This window comes from Scleropages formosus, chromosome 17 (assembly GCF_900964775.1).
Source record: "Scleropages formosus chromosome 17, fSclFor1.1, whole genome shotgun sequence".
Classification (NCBI taxonomy): domain Eukaryota; kingdom Metazoa; phylum Chordata; class Actinopteri; order Osteoglossiformes; family Osteoglossidae; genus Scleropages; species Scleropages formosus.
The window spans coordinates 24,279,725-24,300,320 of NC_041822.1; the positions used below are offsets into that span (position 1 = coordinate 24,279,725).

Consider the following 20,596-nt stretch of genomic DNA (forward strand, 5'->3'; position numbering starts at 1 on the left):
TTCCTTTATTCTCTAGAAGTGTTCCTTACTGGGCTTTTGCTGGAAGCTGGAAAACAGATAGATAGATAGATAGATAGATAGATAGATAGATAGATAGATCCCACAAGGGAAATTATTATGTTACAGCAGCAGAACACAAGTCAGATAAATACTTGCAATATATATATATATAAAAAACATATAAAACAATTGGAAAAATACAAGATAAAAATATAAGTATGTACAATTATATATACAGTAACATCAGATGTTCTTTGCCTCCTTCCTGTCTGGCCTGTTATTAGTGTCCACCTATTTACTCTGACAGCTTATAAATATTATTAGTAAAATCATATATTTGCATTGAATGCTTTTTATTGTAAAACACCAGAGTACTAGAGCATGTGAGATCCTGTGGTTGACACAGTGGATAGCGCTGGTGCCACCCATCTCCAGGGTGGTGAGTTTGTGGGTTAAATTCAGCTCAGTCTGTCTTTGTCTGGGTTTCCTCCAGGTGCTCTGGTTTCCTCTCACAGTCCAAAGACATGTTTCAGCTGATTTGGTGACTCTAAATTGCCCTTAGTGCATGTGTTGCAAATGAGTGTGTTTGATTGCCCTGTAATGGACTGGTGTGCCACCCAGGGTGTACCCTGCCTCACCTATGCTTGCAGGATAGATTCCAGACCACTGTGACCCTTCACTTCACAAGTGACTGTATGCACAATGAATGATTTCACATGTACTTTCATAAAGGGTATGACAACAGGAATGGGGTTTGAACTAACACCTATCAGGTTACAAGTTTATGTTGTCAGCCTCTACACTTCCGACAACAGTACGCAGAATTATAACTGCCTTTTTGCCTCCGTGGTTGTAAAGTAGAGCACAAAGGGAGGACTTTCAGAAGAGAATCAGGGAGATGTCCTTTAATTCCTATTGCACTCGGAAAGATTATTTGACTAGTTTCAAGAAGCGTGTCGCTGACGATGGTGCGGATTTAAGCATCAGGGTAATAGGATTGCCGGAGTGCGGTACAGACCTCTGCGGACACAGGACACGGAGCAGGCCAGGCCGGGCCACGCCACAGATGTTCGTGACCGGCTGTGATTTTCTAGCTTAACAAGCAGTGCTGGACGTTACTAATTATCTGGCCCTGAGAAACATATGGCATCACTATGGCGATAGTCTGAAGCCGCACGGATACCGTGACTTTATCGAGGACTCGTTCCAGAACATTCTGGTTCTGCGTGTCCAGTATCCAGCAGTTGTACCTCACACCATATCTCACGGTGTCACGCATGCGGAATCTGTCACGCGTCTACGATTCCGACTGCGTCTCTTGACACCGCGGACAAGAGCAGACAAGAGAGGACTTACGGTGTTTGACAACTTGCACATCGAAGGCAGTGTTTCCTCACCCCGGTCATTTTCACTCTGCCGTCATTTTCGGTGCATTAATTTAAATTGCAGACAGCGGTAAAATGCGTGTAGAAAACCTTTTTTTCATTTTCTCACTCCTTTCTCCAAGGAAACTTGCAAAGTGAGGCTCGTACACTCTGCCACTTACACAGATTCACCTATTTATACAGCAGGGTAATTATTACCGCATCCATTCAGGGTAAGTATCTCGATCAAGGGTACTAGAGCAGGAGGGTGACTCAAACTAGCAAGCAGCAGCTGGAGAATGGGCTCAAAGAGATCCAGATTCAGATCCCACATGTAGTACCCTTGAGCGAGATACTTACCATAAATTGCCCTAGTAAAAATTACCCAGCTGTATAAATGGGTAAATTATTGTAAACTCCACTGGAGAAACATGTCAGCTAAATAAATAAACGGAAAAAACAGGGACCATCTGATTGCAAGGATACAGTTCTACCAAGTTTTTCATGTAAAAGTGTTTTCTGACTACTACAGTAACACATTAAAACCATTCACTTATTATTTTTAAATGTTTTTTTTTCCCCAGAACTCTGTCTTAGCAGAGAGGAATGTAGGCGGTTGTCATTATCATAGTCTCAGCAGCAATGTCAGTGAAAGGCACACTCCAGCGGTCCTTGAAAAGATAAATGCCATAACACCATTCTAACATATTGAAGTGTCACAGTAACATCTGGACCATACTTTTGGCATAGCTGGTGATGTGTCGGTCTCGTGTCGGTACACAAATTGTGGCACCACAAGCACAGTATTTAAAAAAAAAGCCTTCGAGTGTCCGTGGTCCCAGTAGCGTGACCACCAATGTCAGCAGATTGAGTCTCAGTGTCCATAGCATCAGTCAGCATGCGTAACCAAACTATGCAGACGTGACCATCCTTCAGCCGCACCATGGATCTGATCCCTGATACCTACGGGACCTGATCAGTCCCTACTCCTCAGCAAGAGCATCGTGCTCCTCCACCTCTGGCCACCTGGTGGTCCCACTCACAGGCGGTCTAAAATCAAAGTCTATAGGTTCTTGAGTTTGGTCCTGCTGTGATGAAAGAAATTCCCCCTGTCCCTCGGAAATGCTGAATCCCTTTCAACATTCAAGAAGGGTCTAAAACCCATCTCTTTCAGAGTCACTTCTTTCCTGATCTCCTCACAGCTACATAAATGAGTCCAACACCGCCTGTCATTATCGCCTTCGTATTTCCTATCAATTCTATACACAGCTACTCATGAAACGGTGGTGTTGGACAAGCCAACTGTATTTCAGCGATCGTGTATCTTCATCTATAGCTCAATGCACCATTGTTCACTCTGAGTTGTATGTAGCACTGAAGAGAAGTGTTTGCTGAATGAATAAATGTAGAAGGAAAAGCGTAAGGACTGGATTATAATGAAAGCCATAATGTCTCAGTGGGTTGGGACACCAGGTTCCTCTGTGTGACCCGAATGAGGCCCCGTATCAGTAACAGGTTGCAGGAGCCCTTTGCTGCGTCTTAAGTATTTAATTAGTGCCAATCCGCCCCGAGCGCGCTCCTTCCCCCTCATTCCCGCCCTTACGGAACACGTGACTCAACATGTGACTCGGCTGCAGATTATCAGGTTCTCAGAGCCTCAAACTCAAGCTGCTCTGGTTATCTAACCGACCGGAGTTTATGGTATCTAAAATGAGGCCTCAGTGCCGTATCATATCGCTATGATACACACTTTGAAGGGCAAACCGGTATGTTGTGCTTTCAATGCCCAGTACGGGTTTACTACCATAACCACTGGCCACCACTCCTTCTCTCATCTTGGATCACCATGTGTTGTCTCAGTCCAGGCTCTCCTGTTGTTCATAGTTGTGATGATTCATATGTTCATGTAAGTTTCTGATTATTCACATTTACATATTACATTACACAGGATGCACGTGAATATAGAGTATATAGCCTAGGATTATTAGAAATAAGTATTAATGGATTAATTACATCTACATTAATTTTTAGAAAAAGGGACATAATTGCGCATTTTATATTGGCCCAAAAAGCATTCAAAAAGCCACGTTCATCCTTTTGCAATGAAGTGAAAATCTGAGTAAGTTTTAGAAATGTTACTTTTTAAATGGCGGTTACATACATCACATAGGACACAATAGGAGGTGTCATTTTTAAAATGCAAACTTTCAACATCAGATATGGTCAGTTCTTAAAAATGGTGTTTCATTCTTATGTCCCCACATGCAGAGTGTCTCAGATATGTACCATCCAAAACAATATTCTAGGTCAAGGATAAAGTTGTCGTTCTCAGGACCGGTCAAATACGGAGTATAATGGATAAAATGGTGGCAGCGTGTGCCTTAAATACAGAAAAAACTTTCTACAGTTGTGAAAATATTCAGATTACACTGCTGAAGTGCTGGAAAATCTCTAAGGGTTTATTGGAACTGTGAAATGTTAATTATTTCTCGGTCTTTTGTTTGTACTGGACATCACGGTGGCCACACTGTGACCTTTGCTGCTCGGTCTTCTTGGCTGAGAAGCCTCAACTGAACTGTTGTGAATAACACCGCAGTGCGTGTGTGTGAGGAACCTGACGGACGAGCGCTTGCCTGCGATTAGGTTACACACTTGGATTGGGAGGTTTGCAAACCCCCTGACCAGGCAGGAAAAAGATCCCGCAGCTCTGAATTCGCTGCGATGAGACGGGCTTCTCCAGTCCAAGTCCCCGTTCCGTTTGCTCGCTCTGGGCATGACGTTCAGGGGGCCATTGGAAGCCACCAGCTCACCTGGTCCTGGGAATCCACTGTGTGTACAGTCCTGCCTTTGGCTTCTGGCTGACATCTTAATTACTTAATGCGCTCGATTTACACACACAGACGGGACCTGAAGTGTGTTCATAACTCATTTTGTTCATAACTCCAAAATCACTTTTACCTCTGAGTCACAGTCAATAAAAGATTAATAGTACAACTGTCCCTCAATTCAATCACGAATTAGGTGCTGTAAAAACCTCAGATATAGCTATAACAAGTTTAAAAAAATATTTAGTAAGATCTTTCTTTAATAATTTTTGAGCTACTTTAAAAGTAAACCTAATAAAAATGACTGGAAATAAGAAAAACTCTCACCAAAAAACTTTTTCTTAATTTTCAATGAAACATCTGAGGTTTTGGGGAATTTAAAAAAAAATGCGTTGCTGAAAAAAGTAAAGAAATCAGCACGTACCATAATGTTCTGGGTAGAATATAAATGATGGAAAATAGTGCGCTCATATTAATAAGGTGTGACATAAATGAGCAAAATGCACTTGAAAAGACCACTTTTTACACGAACGCAGATTACGGTTAGACGTTCAAAGGAACTCTCGCTGTTTGCCTTTAATAGACCCGGATCAGTATGTTGAAACGACTCAGTCAGGCTTAATTAATGAAGGTTGTGCTGGAACGAGTGGCGACATGGAGAACGGCGGCGGAGGGCCCGGATTAGGCACCGCTCGGCTACATGAAGGCGTTCCGTCCTTTTTCCCTTTTTCCTTTTCATTTAGCGCACCTTGTCAATGCGCTTTGAGCGGAGGATTCTGGCCGAGTCGCGTTCATATTGAGTATCTCATTAAGTTTAATAAATTGCGAGGCAGGTTTTGTCCTCGCCGGTCCGGGCCCGACCAATCGAGCATCGAGGGCCGGGCAGAAACGCGCGGCTCGTCCAAGGGCCGCGTGCGACGACACCTAAGCTTCCGCGTCCCAGAAGCCGCACCTGGTCCGGAAGCCAATTAAAACAGCCGCACGGAGTCACCTGCAATCTGTCACAGGAGCTACACGAAAAGAAGAGGACTTTCCAAAAGCGATCGCAAACAACCGGCACGGCGCGCATTTAATCTAATTTAAACATATTCACAGAAATGGAACGGAAAGAATTTTCTTGAATGAAAACGTTTTAATCAACACCCTACAATTTTGCAAAAAAGTTTTAGATATAAAGTTCGTATACATCTTTTTCCTTTTACCTTTACCTTCCCGGGCAACTTTTCATATTCTGTGCATGTAAATGAACCTGCACTGGACATGAGTTTATTAATAATTCATGAATAAAGTAATAGGGAACATTAATAGACAGGCTAGAAATATCCTTTTTTTTAAACAAACACTATAAGATGTGTCAGTGTTACTAGCAGGCACAAAAATACATTTTATTTTGGTGTTTGAATAAATTATTGGTGATATTATATGAAAAACATATATGGTGATATATGTTTTTATCTGGGAAATGATTTTAATAATGGCAGTTTGACCCTCCCCCCAACAACGGGGTAATTTCACAGAACCAATGAATTGCGTCACGTGGGGAATGGATGTACATGTACACTTCTTTTGAAAAGTCAGATGCTGAGTGTGAAAATAAAGTGTGGACTTTAATTTGAGAGTTAAAAATAATTACATGCAAGAGCAGCTATTAAAAATAATATTGTAATTGTATACAGACAGATACATGGTATTTTGGTTCAGGTTTCTGAGATTGAGCTGTTTTTTGGGGGGGAGGAAGTAATTGAATAATAAGTGAATAACTTTGCTTTTCAAAACTGCAGTTATTTCAGGTTTCCTCTGTGTCTGTGTGTGTGTACAAGTGTATGTGAGTGCACCAAACCCCTCTGTATGTGTGCGAGTGTGCCGAGCCCCTGTGTGTGTGTGTGTGTGTACTTCAGGCCTGTCCCGCGTACAGGCAGCCAGTTTAGCGACAAAGGGCGCTGAGTGTGTGGAACGGACACTCTTCAGACAGGAATTATGGTTGCGCCGAATTTCTGCATGCATGATCAATGGCAGTGAAATCGGGGAGGGGGGATGGGAATGGGGGAGGAGGTGTGTAAGGGGGGGGGGGGGCACCGGCGACAGCCTCAGGGAACGACAGGGGGAAGAACTCTCCCGCAAATTAGAGAGGAAAGAGACATGAAAAAGAAAAATCAGAAGCATTAAAATGAAAGTGTGGATTAAAACTATATCATCTGCTGTTCCTTTCAACGCGTGAGTTCTTGTAAAAAGTTCTTAGTCGGCTTTTTTTAGTTTAACGCGGTAATAAAAAGATTGGAACATTTAGTATTTAGCATGAGGGAGTGGAAGAGACCGTAAGTGGACCGCGAACATGGTCAGCGCTAAGGCTGGAGACACTACTGTGAGCTGGGTTCTGTCCATCACTCTCACTCACACACACACACACACACACACACACACACACACACACACACACACACACACACACACACACACAAAGTTGGCGTGTACCACAAACTTCTCTCATTGGCCCACACTTGGGGTTTGATCTCGCAGCCTCTCACTCATTAGTTGACCCCCATCACTGAGGCCTTCAGGTACTCTCTTATTCGCTGACACCCACCACTCATTGGATCAGGTTCTTTCTGATTGGCTCACACCCAGTATACTTACTAAGAGCTTCTCTCATTGGCTCACAAACTACACTCATAGGTTCAACCTCTCTCTTATTGGCTCACACCCTGGCCATGGTTACAGGTCCAAACACTGGCGTCGCTTTGTCCAGTCTAAGTCTTTTGTTCCTTCGGTGCTGCTGACCTCTCAGCTGAGGTTTCATTGTTCAGTCCAGACCTTTAACCCTTTAAGGGCCTGGGGCCTGCTCCAGAAGTCTTACTTCTGTATCCTAAGACCTTTCTGCCTCCACGCTTTCCTTAATTATGCTGATGTGAAGCGAGGCGGGAGGACAGGGAGCGAGAGGAGAGACCGGTTATGCTGCGTTCATCTTGTGCCTTAAAGTGCAAAGCCTGTGATTTGGGTTCATTCCAAAATTTCATTACTGAGAGCACAAGCGCTCAGTCATTTACATTTATCTGACACTTTTCTCCAAAGCAACTTACAGTATCATGCTACTTATAATTATTTACCTATTTATACAGTGGTGCAATTTTTACTGGGGCACCTTAAGATAAGTACCTTACTCAAGGGTTCTACAGCTGGAGGTGGGAATCAAACCAGCGACCTTTGAGACCCAAGGCAGCAGCTCCAACCACTACACTACCAGCTGTCCAAATACATTAACATATTACAATAAATCATATCAACAGAATATTAAGAATTACTCATTTTGTTGCATTATGTCCCCCCCCCCCACACATTAGGATGTTTGGGGGGGGCAGCCACTTGTACTCAGACTCCTGATTTTTGCAGTTGAGAGCTTCCCCCTCCCCTCAACTTACAGTTGCTTTAGTCTACAGTTACAACGGTTATAAGTGTGATATTGGATCATTTACGTTACAGTAACGGTTCTGGTGACAAGAGCACCTTATAAAACAAATTGACAAAAATGTCATAATTTTCTGTTGGCCTTATGCAAAAAGATGGGTGTTCAGGTCAGGAAGGACAAGTGTCGGAAGGAGAGGAAGCGGACAAATTAATATTAATAAGTAACTGGGATGGATACATGTGCAGTATACAGTCAGAAAGTACAGTTACACATTTTTCCCCCCATTATATGTTATGTTCGCAATGAAGTCTGACCCCTCATGTGAGCAGAGTCAGGCGGAAAGAGCAGAGAAGGTCCTTTGCTGGAGAAGAACGACGTAACAGAGGGTGCTGGGCGTAAACACTATTAATCGCCTGACACGTTTCTCCGAAGCAACTCCTCGCAATGTGGGGTTTTCACGCTACTGTACTGACAAAGATTTATAAAGCAGGGTAACTTTAAGTGCATCAGTTCAGGGTAAGTGCCTTCATCAAGGGAGCTACAGTAAGAGGTGGGATTCGAGCCACCTGCTGCAGATAATAATAATAATAATAATAATAATGTATTACCTTAAATAAATAATATTTGTGTGACACTTCTGCAAAACAACTTACACTGTTATCTCACAGTGATTTACCCATTGATACAGCAGGGTGGTTTTTTACTGTGTCGACCGAGGGCACGAGGCTCGATGAAGGGGCTACCGCGGGAGGTGGCATCCATCTCAACACACGCAGGCCCTTCGACTGGAATGCAAAGGTTCTAACCACCAGGCCACCTACTCAGGCCCTCAGTCGCAGAACAAACAAACAAACAAACAAAACAAGTTGCACGACATGTTGAAGTCCCAAAGTGTAATAACAGAGTAAGTGAGGTAAGTTCCCAGGCGCGGCGCTGAGGACACGACGACGGCCTCCTCCCGTAACGTACAATTAGCAACGGCGGGAGGAAGCGGCTCTGAGGTGGCGCGCGAGCCGCAGCGCGGGAAAACGGCGCCCTCGCGGGGGTAGCGGGTAGCGGGTAACGGGCGGGGGGAGAAGGAGGAGGAGGAGGCGGCGGCCCCTTTGTTCGCGAGACGCGGCACCGCGAGGCCCGGACCCGTCCCACGCCCTGGGAACGCGGAAACTCGAGCCGCTCTGCGCAGCTCCGGTTACCGCGCCAGGCTGCCTCGAGAGATAGCGCGCGAGGAAGAAAACGGGTGACGAGATCACTAAGGGCGCGCGCGGGAACGGCCCGCGTGCCCTGAACGGCGCTCTACCTCGTGACGTGTCGAGTCCAGAACGTTGCAGCTTTATTTATTAAGTCCTGGAATGGAAACCTAAATTGTTGCGAAAACTCGCAACGTTTCCTACGTCTCTGTGCTTCTGACGTACGTTTGCACCTTTCCTTTATCCGGATAAAACAAATGAATTTCATCGTGCCGACACGAATGAGAACAGAAGCTTCAAGCTCGTTCGTTCCGGTTATGAAACGTGTGCGCACACGACACGAGCTGTGCTCAAGTTACGCTGCCGCTGCTGCAAGGTTTTCTGGAAGCTTCCGCACTCGAACCTGCATCTTTTCATCTTCGGAGAGGAAATCTCCGCTTCGGCCCCGAAATTAGTCCTTCGTTTACAGTGTCGCTGTCCCACATCCTCCGTTATCTGATTTGGCCTCGAGGCACCTCAGCAGGCCTCTCCCTCGCTGTTCTCTCCGTCCCCGGAGCGCCGCCCGGTGGTGCTTTGCGGAAGTACAACTGGAAGCCTGTGGCGTGTGAAATGTTTTCCTTTGATTTTTTTCTTAAAAAAGTTACTTTGTTTCTCTTAAAGCAGAAGCTCTTCGCCTTTCCTAGACCACAGAGCCATTGAAGAATATCATGAAAACTCAGAACCACTCTGCGAAAACTCCCCATGAATAAATTCAGAGAAAATATTGCACTCATCATGTTTCTCCCCTTGAAAATTGATAAAACTTCACCGATAACTATGGCAGAAATAGTAACAGCACAAATATATATATATATATATATATATCTGCTCTTTCTCTGTGTGTCTTGGATAACTGGACTCCGCAGGAGTAGATGGGATGAGGGTATCTCTGTGTGAACTGACTGGGCCAGCAGGGGGCTTAGTGGTTACAACTCTTGCCTTGCAGTCTGAAGGCTGTTGCTCTAAATCCCGGCTGTGGTACCCTTCATTAAGGTGCTCATCCTGAACTAGCAGAGTGCGAAGAACTTACTGCAGAAATGGGTAAATCGGTGTAAAGCTGGTTATCTGACACTGTGAGTCACCTGCCCAATGAAAGCCAGCGTTTGAGTTTTTGCGCTTCACTGTGCATGTTTGTGTGTACATGCAAATTTGATGAGAGGTTTGTTTTGATTTTACGGCTCAGGCGGCGCACTTTGTCCTGCGCTCGGGGTGACGGAGAGCGCCGGGGCCAAGGTTCAATGACAGAAAGAGAGAGAGGCTCCTGCGGAGGAGGGGGCGGACAGGGGAGGAAGGTGGGAAAAGGAAACGATTCGGAGCGCAGAGCGGCAGGTGGACGCTCGACCGGGAGCAAACGCGGGTCGCGCGCAAACGGAGGAATGAACGCGGACGGTCACTTCCCCGTCGGCTGAGCAGGGGCAGCGTGGGACGTTGTCCATCTGAGACATCCGTCATCTGTAGACACAGAGAAGAGGGAGGGGAGCACGAGAGGAGTGCGAGTTATCTGTGTGTGTATGTGCGTGTGCGTGCGTGCATGCGCGCGTGACCCGCATCTGAGTCAGTGGCGTTACCGCGGTGCAGGTGGGGGGGGGGTGGGCTGCAGAGGGCCGCCGTGATGGACAGAGGGGAACGCAGGGGTTCGACTGCACCCGGTCGTCTCTCGGCGCTGCAGCAGCAGCTGGTCTGGGCCCTGCTGGGTTCGGGACTCTCCCGGGACGTTCTCGTCCAGGCCGCGGGGGAGCTGGAGCGGGAGAGGGGCGTCGCGGGGGGCGACGTGGCCGACAAGGTGGGAGGTGAGAGCTCCGAGGAGGGGGACGAGGAGTCCCCGCCGCCCATATACAAGGAGCTGGAGCAGCTGCCCCCGGAGGAGGCGGCAAGGCAGAAGGCCGAAGTGGATCAGCTGCTGCAGTAAGTGCCCGCATGGTCTCCGTGGCGACCGGTCTGGGTTCGGCCTCATCCGGCAGAGCGGCTAATACCGTTCCGCGGGGGAACCGGAGGTCAGAGGTCGTCCGAACCGTTTCTGTTCATCGCAGCTGCGCGGCTGCGATGAACAGAAACGGTTCGGACGACCTCTGACCTCCGGCTGCAGGTCCTCTGGCTGAACTCGCGTAGCAAGGAAAAATAACACCATGAAACACTCGTTAATTTTCTGTTCGTCATTCTCTTTCAAAAGCTCAGAATTAAAGTACTGAGAGTTTTTACAGTATGAGCGAGCGTTGCAGGAACCGAGATGCGATATTGCTTCCCTCTCGCGCTCTCTCTCTCTCTCTCTCTCTCTCTCTCTCTCTCTCTCTCTCTGTCCCCCCCCCGTAAATTCCAGGAAACACAGAACTCCCAAAGATTTACCTGAACCGTCTTGTCTCCATCCTCGGTCCGTCTTGAGGCCGACTCCTCCTCGGCCCCCCGGCCCCCCTTCCTCCCTCCGTGTCCATGTGTCCACCTCTCCCTGCCGACTCACCGTCTCTCTGTCCACGGGGCGAATATAAAGGAGCAGGTTCCTCCTTTTCTGGTTACTAATTACCCTTCCGCTCATTATTCTGCGCCCATTTCTGCCTCTTTAATTAATGAGCTACATGCGTGGCTTAAGATTAACCGAGGAGGACAGATGGTGTGTGTGTGTGTGTGTGTGTGTGTGTTTGCATAGCCATTAAACCAGTTCACTGTGGGGAGCCCCTACTCACTGTGCTTTTACTAATACTTCACACATTTACTTATTCAGCACCAGGACTTGACAAGTTCCGAACGCTTTATGACCGTACCTGTAAACCTGCGCGGTTCACCGGCAGTCTGTCCGCACATCGGCGTTAACACAGCCCTTCCGGTGTGTGCGAGTGAGCGTGTGCGTGAGTCGGTGTATCAGTGTGGGAAAATGTGCAGTGTGTGTGTGCGCGATAGAGACTGTGTCACCTGAGATGGAGTGTGTGTCAGATGTTAGTGCTCTTGCGCAAGCATGTGCTGGTGTGTGTGTGTGTGTGTGTGTGTGTGTTTACTGGACATTTATGACCCACTGGCTGTCCCCCAGGCTGGACTTTGGCCCGTTGTCGTCTCCTTTTATCTCTCAGAGTCAACAGTCGTCTCTCTTTCTCTCTCACTTCTCATCAGCTCTGCTATGAATTCTACAAACACCGCGGTTAAAGTATTATGAAGCGGTAAACAGTATTAAACAGGACTAAAGAGTGGTAAACAGGACTAAAAACACACACCTCTCGTGCTTTGATTCTATCACGTTTAATACAGCTGTCAAATATTCTTTTACGTGCATGAGCTGAACTGGCCGGTCCAGGTGTACATGGGTACGAATCCCCTCTGAGCATATAAATTAGCGTCAAGGCCCTGACTGTGTGTTCCAGGGCGTGCTCAGACATCGGCCCTCGTCTGTATAACCAACTGCTTGTCCAGTGCAGGGTACTGGTGGTCTGGAGCCTATCGCAGGAGCACAGGGTATGGCGCAGGGTACGCCCTGGACAGAACACCAGTCCTTCACAGGGCAATCATTCACCAATTTAGTATCACCAATAATGAGCAGGATTCGAACCCATGCCTGAACACCCCACTATACTGCCCCCGGGCCCATGATTTATAGTTATTGTCACAAATATAATAAAACACACTGGTGTGATCGTTTTACTGCTTGCAAAGTCTTAATTTTGGTCTTTCTGTGATTTTTGGGAACACCTTCACAGGTGTATGAATGCATTCAGTTTTGCCCTGAAGAAAACATGGTCATTTATACAGCGGTCCCCCAGCTACTAGGATGATTCACAGAACCAAACAGGTCCGTTAACATGGTGCCACCTGTATTTCTTCTGAACAAAAGGAGGGTCTTTCTCAAACATACTCCAGCAGCAGCAGGCAGAGGGACTTGAACCAACACCCATTTCACATACCCATGAAGCAATATTTTGGAAAATAAGCCAAAAAGTGGTGGTGGAAGCTGATAGCATAGTGGTTGGAGCTGTTGCCTTTGGACTAGAAGGTCACAGGCTTGAATCCCACCTACTAATGCAGTGCCCTTGATCAAGGCACTGACTCTGCTGTTTAAATAGGTAAATTGGTGTAAATTCATGAAAACAGTTCAGGTCAAGGTACCTGGCGCTTCAAGGGTCTGGACCAGTGCGGTTTCGGTCGCCGACCCGGATCCTGAACCTTGCTGTTCCGCGTGCAACAGGGAGGACCCCTGGCACGTAGCCAAGCTGGTGAAGAGCTACATGCAGCAGCACAACCTCCCGCAGAGGGAAGTGGTCGAGTCCACGGGGCTCAACCAGTCGCACCTGTCGCAGCACCTGAACAAGGGAACCCCCATGAAGAACCAGAAGAGGGCGGCGCTGTACACCTGGTACGTGAGGAGGCAGGCGGAGATCAACCAGCGTGAGTAACATGTGGTCTCTAGAACCTCCTTCACCGGGCCACAGGGCAATATGACATACGAACACGCGTGCAAGGAGACACAAGGGCAAAACTTTACACACTTTTTCACGACGCAAACACAGGATGTCAGACTGGAACCATCACACATAACAGTGTCTGTACTCATTTCTTGTTACTGTAACTCCTAGGCTGCTGTGACATCATTTTCACCATGTATTCATTTCGCTGACACTTCTCTCCAGAGTAACTGTCACTATGGTTTTTGTACGCTAGGCCCTTTCTTACACCGATTTACCCATTTGTACAGCTGGGTCATTTTTACTGTATCAGTTCAGGGTAAATGCTTTGATCCAGGGCGCTTCAGCAGGAGCCGGGATTCAAACCCAGGTCCCTTGCTTGGAAGGCGAAAGATCTAACCACTGCACCACCTGCTGCTCCAGTATGTATGAACTGAACCTTTAAACTGTACAAATTCCACTTTTGATGAGAGACAGCAGGTGGCATAGTGGTTAGTGTCACTGCCTTCGGACCTGGGTTTGAATCCCACCTCTTGCTGTGGTACCTCAAGCAAGGTATGTACCCCTGTGCTGATCCAGTAAAAATGGATAAATCAGTGCGTGCTACTTTGGAGAAAAGTGTCGGGTTCATAAATGAATAGAGAAGCCCTTGAATGACAGGCTAACTGACCAATCAGGTTGGCCATTCTCTTATTTGGGGCAGAGTTCACCAATGCCGGCAGGGGTCTGCTGATGGGGGAGGAGTCTGGCGAGGATGTGAGGAAAGGCCGGCGGAACCGGTTCAAATGGGGTCCAGCATCCCAGCAGATCCTCTTTCAGGCCTATGAGCGGCAGAAGAACCCGAGCAAGGAGGAGAGAGAGGGTTTGGTGGAGGAGTGCAACAGGTAATCCAGGAGTGACCCAACAAAGCAGTGGAGCACACCGCTGCACTTTTTCCTCTTGGGTGTGGTGCTGAAACTCCTCTACCTTTGTGCCTTGGTGTGAAACCACCATGTTGTTGGATCACATCCCTCCAGTAGTTCCTACAGAAATGACATTCAAATAGCAAATACGTAGATAATCACAGCAGATGGTGTTGGACTCCCAGAGAGATGGGTTTGAAACCCTTGTTGAATATGGGAAAGATTCAGCAGAGGAACATGAGCAGCTGTCTATAGAACTGATAGAAAATAAAAAGGTGATTATGACAGATGATTTAATACAAGATTATGGAGCAGCTTGGAGATCAGGAGAGAAGTGGCTGAGAAAGAGATGGGTTTGAGACCCTTCTTGAGTACTGAAGGGATTCAGCAGCTCTGAAAGGCACAGGGAGTTGGTGATGTCGGCGTTATTTTGTCCTTAGTTTGTTGCTCAGCAAACAATGAGCTGATTTTTAATGCTCCTTAAAAAACTGGAGAAATGACCCTTTGTGTGGTTTGTCTTTTAGGGCTGAGTGTCTCCAGCGGGGCGTGTCCCCATCTCAGCTCGCAGGCCTGGGGTCTAACCTGGTGACGGAAGTGCGAGTGTATAACTGGTTCGCCAACCGCCGCAAGGAGGAGGCCTTTCGGCACAAGCTTGCGCTCGACGTGCCTTTTAACAGCCAATCAGCAAGCTCCTCCAGCCACACCCTTTCCACAAGCCCCACCCACGGTATCCATAGCAACCAAACGACAGGATCATTTACAGTGATCCAAAGGGGAGAAGGCAGTCGTTCATCATTGAGATGATTTCCAGCTTGAGATGATTCTCTCTCATATCCTGGGCTTTTCTCGCTCCATTTGTCACAGATATGAAATACAGCCAACAGGTGACCAGCGAGGGCCTCGCGTCGTCCGGCGGTCACCATGGAGACAGGAGTGTGGGGGAACGGCTGACGGTCAGCCCGGTCCAGCTGGAGCCAAGTCACACTCTACTGGAGACACATCACAAACCAGTGAGACCAGTGACCTCTGAGCGCACGCGCACACACACACCCCTGAAATTGAGAAATTTAAAAAAAAAAAAAATTTAAATCGACTAGAAAAGTGCAAAGGGTAGGAAAACGGTTAACAATAAATTAGCAAGGAAAAAACTGGGGCCAGTACTCCCAGACTGACTTAGGTCCGTTTATATATTCATTTTTTTGTGAAAGATTAGCAGTTTTTTTACAAGTTAATTTGAAAAAATAATTAAGTCCAACAGTTTAATGATCAAAGCCAATATTTGTATAATTTTTTTTAGCAAATGTTATTATCTGGAATGGTATTAGTTTGCACACAGGTGTGGTCAGACAGGTAAAACACTGGCAGTTTTCACAACACTTTCTTTGACCCGCTGAAGGTCGGGGGGGATCACAGGGGGCACAACAGCAGGGTGAATACGAAGCACTAAAGCTCACGAGAAGCAGACCCGCCAATGCCACGTCCACGGAAGTGGAATCAAGTTCCGTCTCTGTTCTCATTCGCAGGCGTCAGGAGGCGGCCCTCTGCCCCCTGTCAGCACTTTAACCGCTTTGCACGGTGTGTCGGCCTCGCCAGCAGCCCCGCAGGGCCTCATCATGGCCTCCCTGCCCAGCGTCATGAGCCTCGGGGAGCCCTCGCTCCTCATTGGTAAAACGGCCGGGTCGTGGCACGCGATCAACGCACCGAAACACGAACCGACCCCCCCCCCGGTTAACAGATAACTAACTAATAGCTGAGTGTGTTTGCATATGCGCTGAATGTGGTGGGGGTTGGATGCTCCTTCACTCACACACACACACACACACACACACACACACACACACACACACACACACGGTGGAGCAGCCATACAGACACAAGTTATGAAGAAAATGCAATAAATCAATACCATACAAACAGTAAAATTACTTACAGGGATGTGTATGAACACATGTAATATACATAGGTGTCGCTAGTGACACTTTAACAAATGTGTTTCTTTTAGGCTGTACACTATATTACCAGTGTAAATTGCATTACAGCTGGCAGTGGACAGCGCAATGACCAGCACTGAGCCTCACTCTTCATTCCACGAACTCCTGCTTGCCGCCTTTCCCTTTGCGTCTCGAACTTCACTCGATGTTCGTCTGTCAAGCGTGGGGGTGTCAGTCGACAAAATTAAAACGCTTTCCTTACGTCCTCCTGCCCGCAGGCCTCACCTCGACTCAGCCGCAAACCGTCCCGGTCATTAACAACGTGGGCGGCGGTTTCACCACCCTCCAGCCAATCTCCTTCCAGCAGCAGCTCCACGCCCCGCACCAGCAGCCAATCACGCAGCAGTTCCCGGGTCACGTGGGTCCGAGCTCCTTCATGGCCACCATGGCGCAGCTGCCTTGCCACAGTAAGGGCACGGGGGGAGTGGAACTCCAGGGCCCTATTGGGGTGGGGGGGTAAAAAGGTGAAATCCTAAGGTCTCCCCCCCCCCCCCAGTGTACAGCAAGCCGGAGTTGTCACCATACACCCCCTCGAGCCTCCTGTCCCAGGCCATGGTCATCACAGACAACAGCAGCCTCGGGACCCTTACCAGCCTCACCGCGGTCAAACAGGTAAAGGCAAACATGCGTCAACCACAGCGATGACCGTGGCCAAAGGAGACGCGATCTCAAACAGCACCGGAGTGTGAGGTTCCATGAGTTAAAGTCGCACCTCCCGAAACCTCCACATATCCATCTGGACATGTGAACAGGGCCAGCAGGTGACGTAGTGGTTAGAACTGCTACCTTGCACTCGGGACATGGGTTCAAATCCCCTCCCTCTGTAGCACTCTGCATCCAGGTACTTACCCTGAAGTGATACAGTACAATTACCACGCCACACACTCGGTACCAAAGTGTATTTTATTGCGCGGAAGCTCCGAGCTACAAATGTTTTACTCCAGTGTCTCAACTGTCATGAGTTCTGAAAGACGTGGTCACCTTTTGGGACTTGATAGAGCGCTGCACGAGCACCGGTAAAACACCGCGTTCTACCCACCGCACCCATATGGTTACTACTGTTCCTGAGACCTGGTTTCGTCGTTAACAAAAATGGCCACAAAGTGACTTTATAATGATTTATAACTCGTTTCGTTACTAAACGTTCCTGTCGGAACGAAGGCGCTACGTTTGCTCAGAAAGATGTTTTCTCCCCGTGTCAGATTCTGAGCACAGATGCTGAGGACCAGTCGGAACCGCCCATCCAGGAAAGCTCTCTTCACCTGTCGTCCAGTCCACCTGTGCCAGGTAACGCGCACCTGGGACACATCAATGTCCTCAATCTGTCCGGGTGGACTGGCCTTCGGGGCACGAGGCTACGAGACATGATGATGTGATGATGAGGCTCCATCGATTCGCTCCTTCCAGTGTCCTCCGAGAGCCTGGAGCTGTACCCGGCGTCGCAGCCCGTCGACGACCAGCCGCCGCACCTGCTCACGTCCTCGCCGACAGACATGGACCCCTACATCCCCGCACAGATGGTCTCGACCGCGCAGTAGCAGAGCGACGGGAGGAGCTCCACTCTTACAACCTGGTGCGGTGGAGCGTTGAGTCCCAAACCCGACGTCTGAGAACTTCCACAAGAGCAGGAGTCGCTCATACATTCACACACTTTTCATCACCTCACTACTTTTAGGGAAATTTACCATAAAAACCTGAGCGAACTGCCAACAGTGACATGTCAGCGTGACGCCGCATGTCCAGAGCATCAGCACACGCGTGTACGCTGAGTCTGCGGCGTGCCGTGCCGTACAGAGCATCTGTGTCTGTAAAGGAAATTAAAGGAGTCGCAGCGATCAGGTGTGGTGTGTTTATTGATCATCGCAGCAGGTCCGTTGGTCATCACAGAGCCCAGGAACATCTTACAGGACAGAACAAGCCCTGAAGAACGTCACATTGACGTCAGTGAATCTTGCTAGAGATATCTGAAAGGAACCATCACACAAGCGGCCAGGCGTGGTCTCGGGACCCCAGTGGAAACCAGCACCTCTGACTTTTCGAACCCAAAGCCCGATGATGCGCCATTAACTGTGGGATCGTGTCACAACGCATGCTGTGTGCTTTCAATGTGTGTACAGTATAACGTGATCAACAGGAAGCCGTTTCCACGTGTGAACGGAACCACGGTGGGCCTCTTTGCTCTTCTGGACTGCAGGCTTCTTCTCCAGCCTGATCCTTCTTCTTGGTCGCCTTGGACTCCCCACAGTCCCTTCAGCAGAAGGGCAAAGGTTTGACACCAGCCTTGGGCAGGAGCTCAGCTCCAAAAGCTGGAGTAGTAGAACCGATTCATCCAGCTGAGCCTTGACCCTCAGTCGCTTAGCTTCAGTCTGCGTACCTTCTCCTCCTCCCTCTTCTTCTTCTTCTTCTTCTTCTTCTTTTCCCTCACTGGAGTCTCCTCTGAGGTGTGCTGAGATACAGAGTCCACCTGGGAGTTGGTGTCCTCCTCCTCCTTAATGTCTGTCCTACTTTTCTTTGCGTCGCCTCCACCGGTGTCTTTGTCTCCAGCCTCATCCCCATCCTCTTCCTTCTCTTTCTTCTTCTTCTTCTTCAATCCAGCGGGGGTAGGAGCTGGGGAGCAGGATGGCTGAGGCATGGTGGGAAGGAGAGCGGCAGGCAGGAGGTCTGTGAGAGGAACGGCAGCTTCTTTGAGGCGCTCATCCACCTCGCTGTCGCTGTCACTGGGGGATGAAACAGAGGAGAGCATTTCAACATTCAAGGTATTTCAAGTCTCGATAAGACTCTGAGTACACGGGCTCCTCCGGGTGCCAACGGTCAAGGGGCGAATACCAACGATACAACCACTTCCCACTCCGTTCATTCATTTTCAGTCTCATTTCCTTCAGTTGCCTATTTTCTAAAATTCTGGCAGTGTCACTGTGACCTGTGATTACCCCCCAGGCCAATAGGTGGCAGTAAAGAGCACACACACGTAATAGGAGTGCAGGACCACCTTCACCCAACTCACTCCCACAGTGTCTATAGCTTGTGTGATCAATATGATGACGAACATTGCGCACGTTTATGGGATGAATTGGTGAACAATCAGCACTGATCAGGACTTTGTGGAGACAAAGTGTTCATATGTTCAGTTGTTTAAAATTAGTTTCTCAAATAAAGAAATTGTGCAGGTTCTAGTTCAACAGAGGAGTTATGGGAGAAACAGCGACCTTGAGCTGGGAATGGGGCGGCGTGGAGCCGGCGGAGGTGGACTCTGGGTTGTACCAGGGACGGATGTGGAAAACAGCCGAAATCCTGGAGTTTGGGAGGAAGGAAGACAAAGTCCAACATATCCGGTCTTCAGTTGCATGAACAAATGGGAAACTGACTCCAGAGTTTTTTTCCTCAAGTCTTACAGAACAGCAGCTTTTTTCCTCTTTCGTAATGTTGTCGAGTTCCGCCTACCATCATCGTCGTCGTCGTCGTCATCATCATCATCCTCCTCCTCCACCACCCTGGTGGCAGATGGCGTCGTCGGAGTCGTCCGCAACCGTGGTCCAGCAGCTTCTGAAATGCAACTGTCCACAAAAAGAATGGACAAGGAGGACAAAAGCAGACAAACAAAAAAGGTCAACATTTGTGTCGGGAAGAAATTAAGTACTAAAAAGTGTTCATTTAGCTTTTAAAAAAATTATGTATTAAAATTAAGTATTAAAATAGGTAATTACTGAATAGGTGGACTGTGACCATTGCTGCATGAGACAAACAAGCTTTGTTAATCGCACGCACGTGTGTGTGTGTAAGAGAGAAAGCTATAAACCAGCATAGCCCAGGAGTCACCAGGTGCAGCTCTTCTGTTCCCATCCTTACGCTCCCACCTGTCCAGCAGGGCTCCCAGCTTCTTGGCGACGTGACTGCGGAACTCGGGGGTCGTCTGAAGCTCGTTGCCATCGTGTTCGTGGTGGGACACGTCAAGTCTGCACACAACAGATGGGAACGGAGGGACATGATGTCACCATACAGGGTGGGAACGGAGGGACATGTCACCACATACATAGTGTGCAGGTGGGAATGGAGGCTTAATGACGATAAACTTACCGACTGCTTTGCTTATCTTTGCTCTCTCCACCTGGACAGAAAATAGCCACAATTCCAGTGTTTCCCACTTTTATTCTTCGCATAGCAGAGTGTTTGCACAGCTACGACAATTAATAATACTACAGCGATCAACTTTCAGATGCAGCAGGATCATTACGAAAAACGCACGTGCGTGTATATGCATAGATAGTAACTTGTATATAAAATGATCCCATTTTCTTTGTGTATTTCATTTCCATTAACTCTGTTCCTTTCACTAGAATTCCTGCCTCTACTACGCGCCTTCCCACCTGTCCGACGAGACTCCTGGGCGCCATTGGCCGCCGCTCCGAAACTCCACGCGGCCTCTTTGAATTTCTCCATTTCTTCGTCATTCTCGCTGCTGGAGGACTCGCTCGCGTGCCGCCTGGAAGCCGCCATGATGGGAAA

The 20,596-nt window shown here is 48.2% G+C and overlaps 2 protein-coding genes across 2 annotated transcripts; one reads left to right on the forward strand and one right to left on the reverse strand.

The window, feature by feature from the left end:
- Window positions 1-9,659: 9,659 nt before the first annotated feature.
- Window positions 9,660-17,654, forward strand: hnf1a (HNF1 homeobox a). The gene is made up of 10 exons (XM_018731488.2): window positions 9,660-10,723; window positions 12,984-13,183; window positions 13,904-14,084; window positions 14,627-14,829; window positions 14,967-15,112; window positions 15,626-15,767; window positions 16,312-16,500; window positions 16,590-16,705; window positions 17,296-17,380; window positions 17,501-17,654. The coding sequence occupies exons 1-10, from the start codon at window positions 10,431-10,433 to the stop codon at window positions 17,629-17,631; spliced, it is 1,686 nt and encodes a 561-aa protein (XP_018587004.2). The 5' UTR covers window positions 9,660-10,430; the 3' UTR covers window positions 17,632-17,654.
- A 472-nt stretch (window positions 17,655-18,126) lies between these two features.
- c17h12orf43 (chromosome 17 C12orf43 homolog) lies at window positions 18,127-20,596 on the reverse strand. Its single transcript, XM_018731489.2, has 6 exons — window positions 20,458-20,596; window positions 20,168-20,198; window positions 19,948-20,046; window positions 19,535-19,647; window positions 19,300-19,384; window positions 18,127-18,810 (listed from the first exon to the last, which is right to left on the reverse strand). The coding sequence occupies exons 1-6, from the start codon at window positions 20,585-20,587 to the stop codon at window positions 18,441-18,443; spliced, it is 828 nt and encodes a 275-aa protein (XP_018587005.2). The 5' UTR covers window positions 20,588-20,596; the 3' UTR covers window positions 18,127-18,440.

What these genes read in the sequence shown, in the direction of transcription:
- c17h12orf43 (XM_018731489.2), bottom strand. Translation starts at nt 20,587, where the DNA reads ATGGCGGCTTCCAGGCGGCACGCGAGCGAGTCCTCCAGCAGCGAGAAT. An exon ending in CCAGGAGTCTCGTCGGACAG is followed by an intron (nt 20,199 to 20,457) that starts GTGGGAAGGCGC and finishes TTTTCTGTCCAG; the next exon opens with GTGGAGAGAGCAAAGATAAG. An exon ending in AAAGATAAGCAAAGCAGTCG is followed by an intron (nt 20,047 to 20,167) that starts GTAAGTTTATCG and finishes TGTTGTGTGCAG; the next exon opens with ACTTGACGTGTCCCACCACG.
- hnf1a (XM_018731488.2), top strand. Translation starts at nt 10,431, where the DNA reads ATGGACAGAGGGGAACGCAGGGGTTCGACTGCACCCGGTCGTCTCTCG. An exon ending in GGCGCAGCTGCCTTGCCACA is followed by an intron (nt 16,501 to 16,589) that starts GTAAGGGCACGG and finishes CCCCCCCCCCAG; the next exon opens with TGTACAGCAAGCCGGAGTTG. An exon ending in GCCTCACCGCGGTCAAACAG is followed by an intron (nt 16,706 to 17,295) that starts GTAAAGGCAAAC and finishes TCCCCGTGTCAG; the next exon opens with ATTCTGAGCACAGATGCTGA.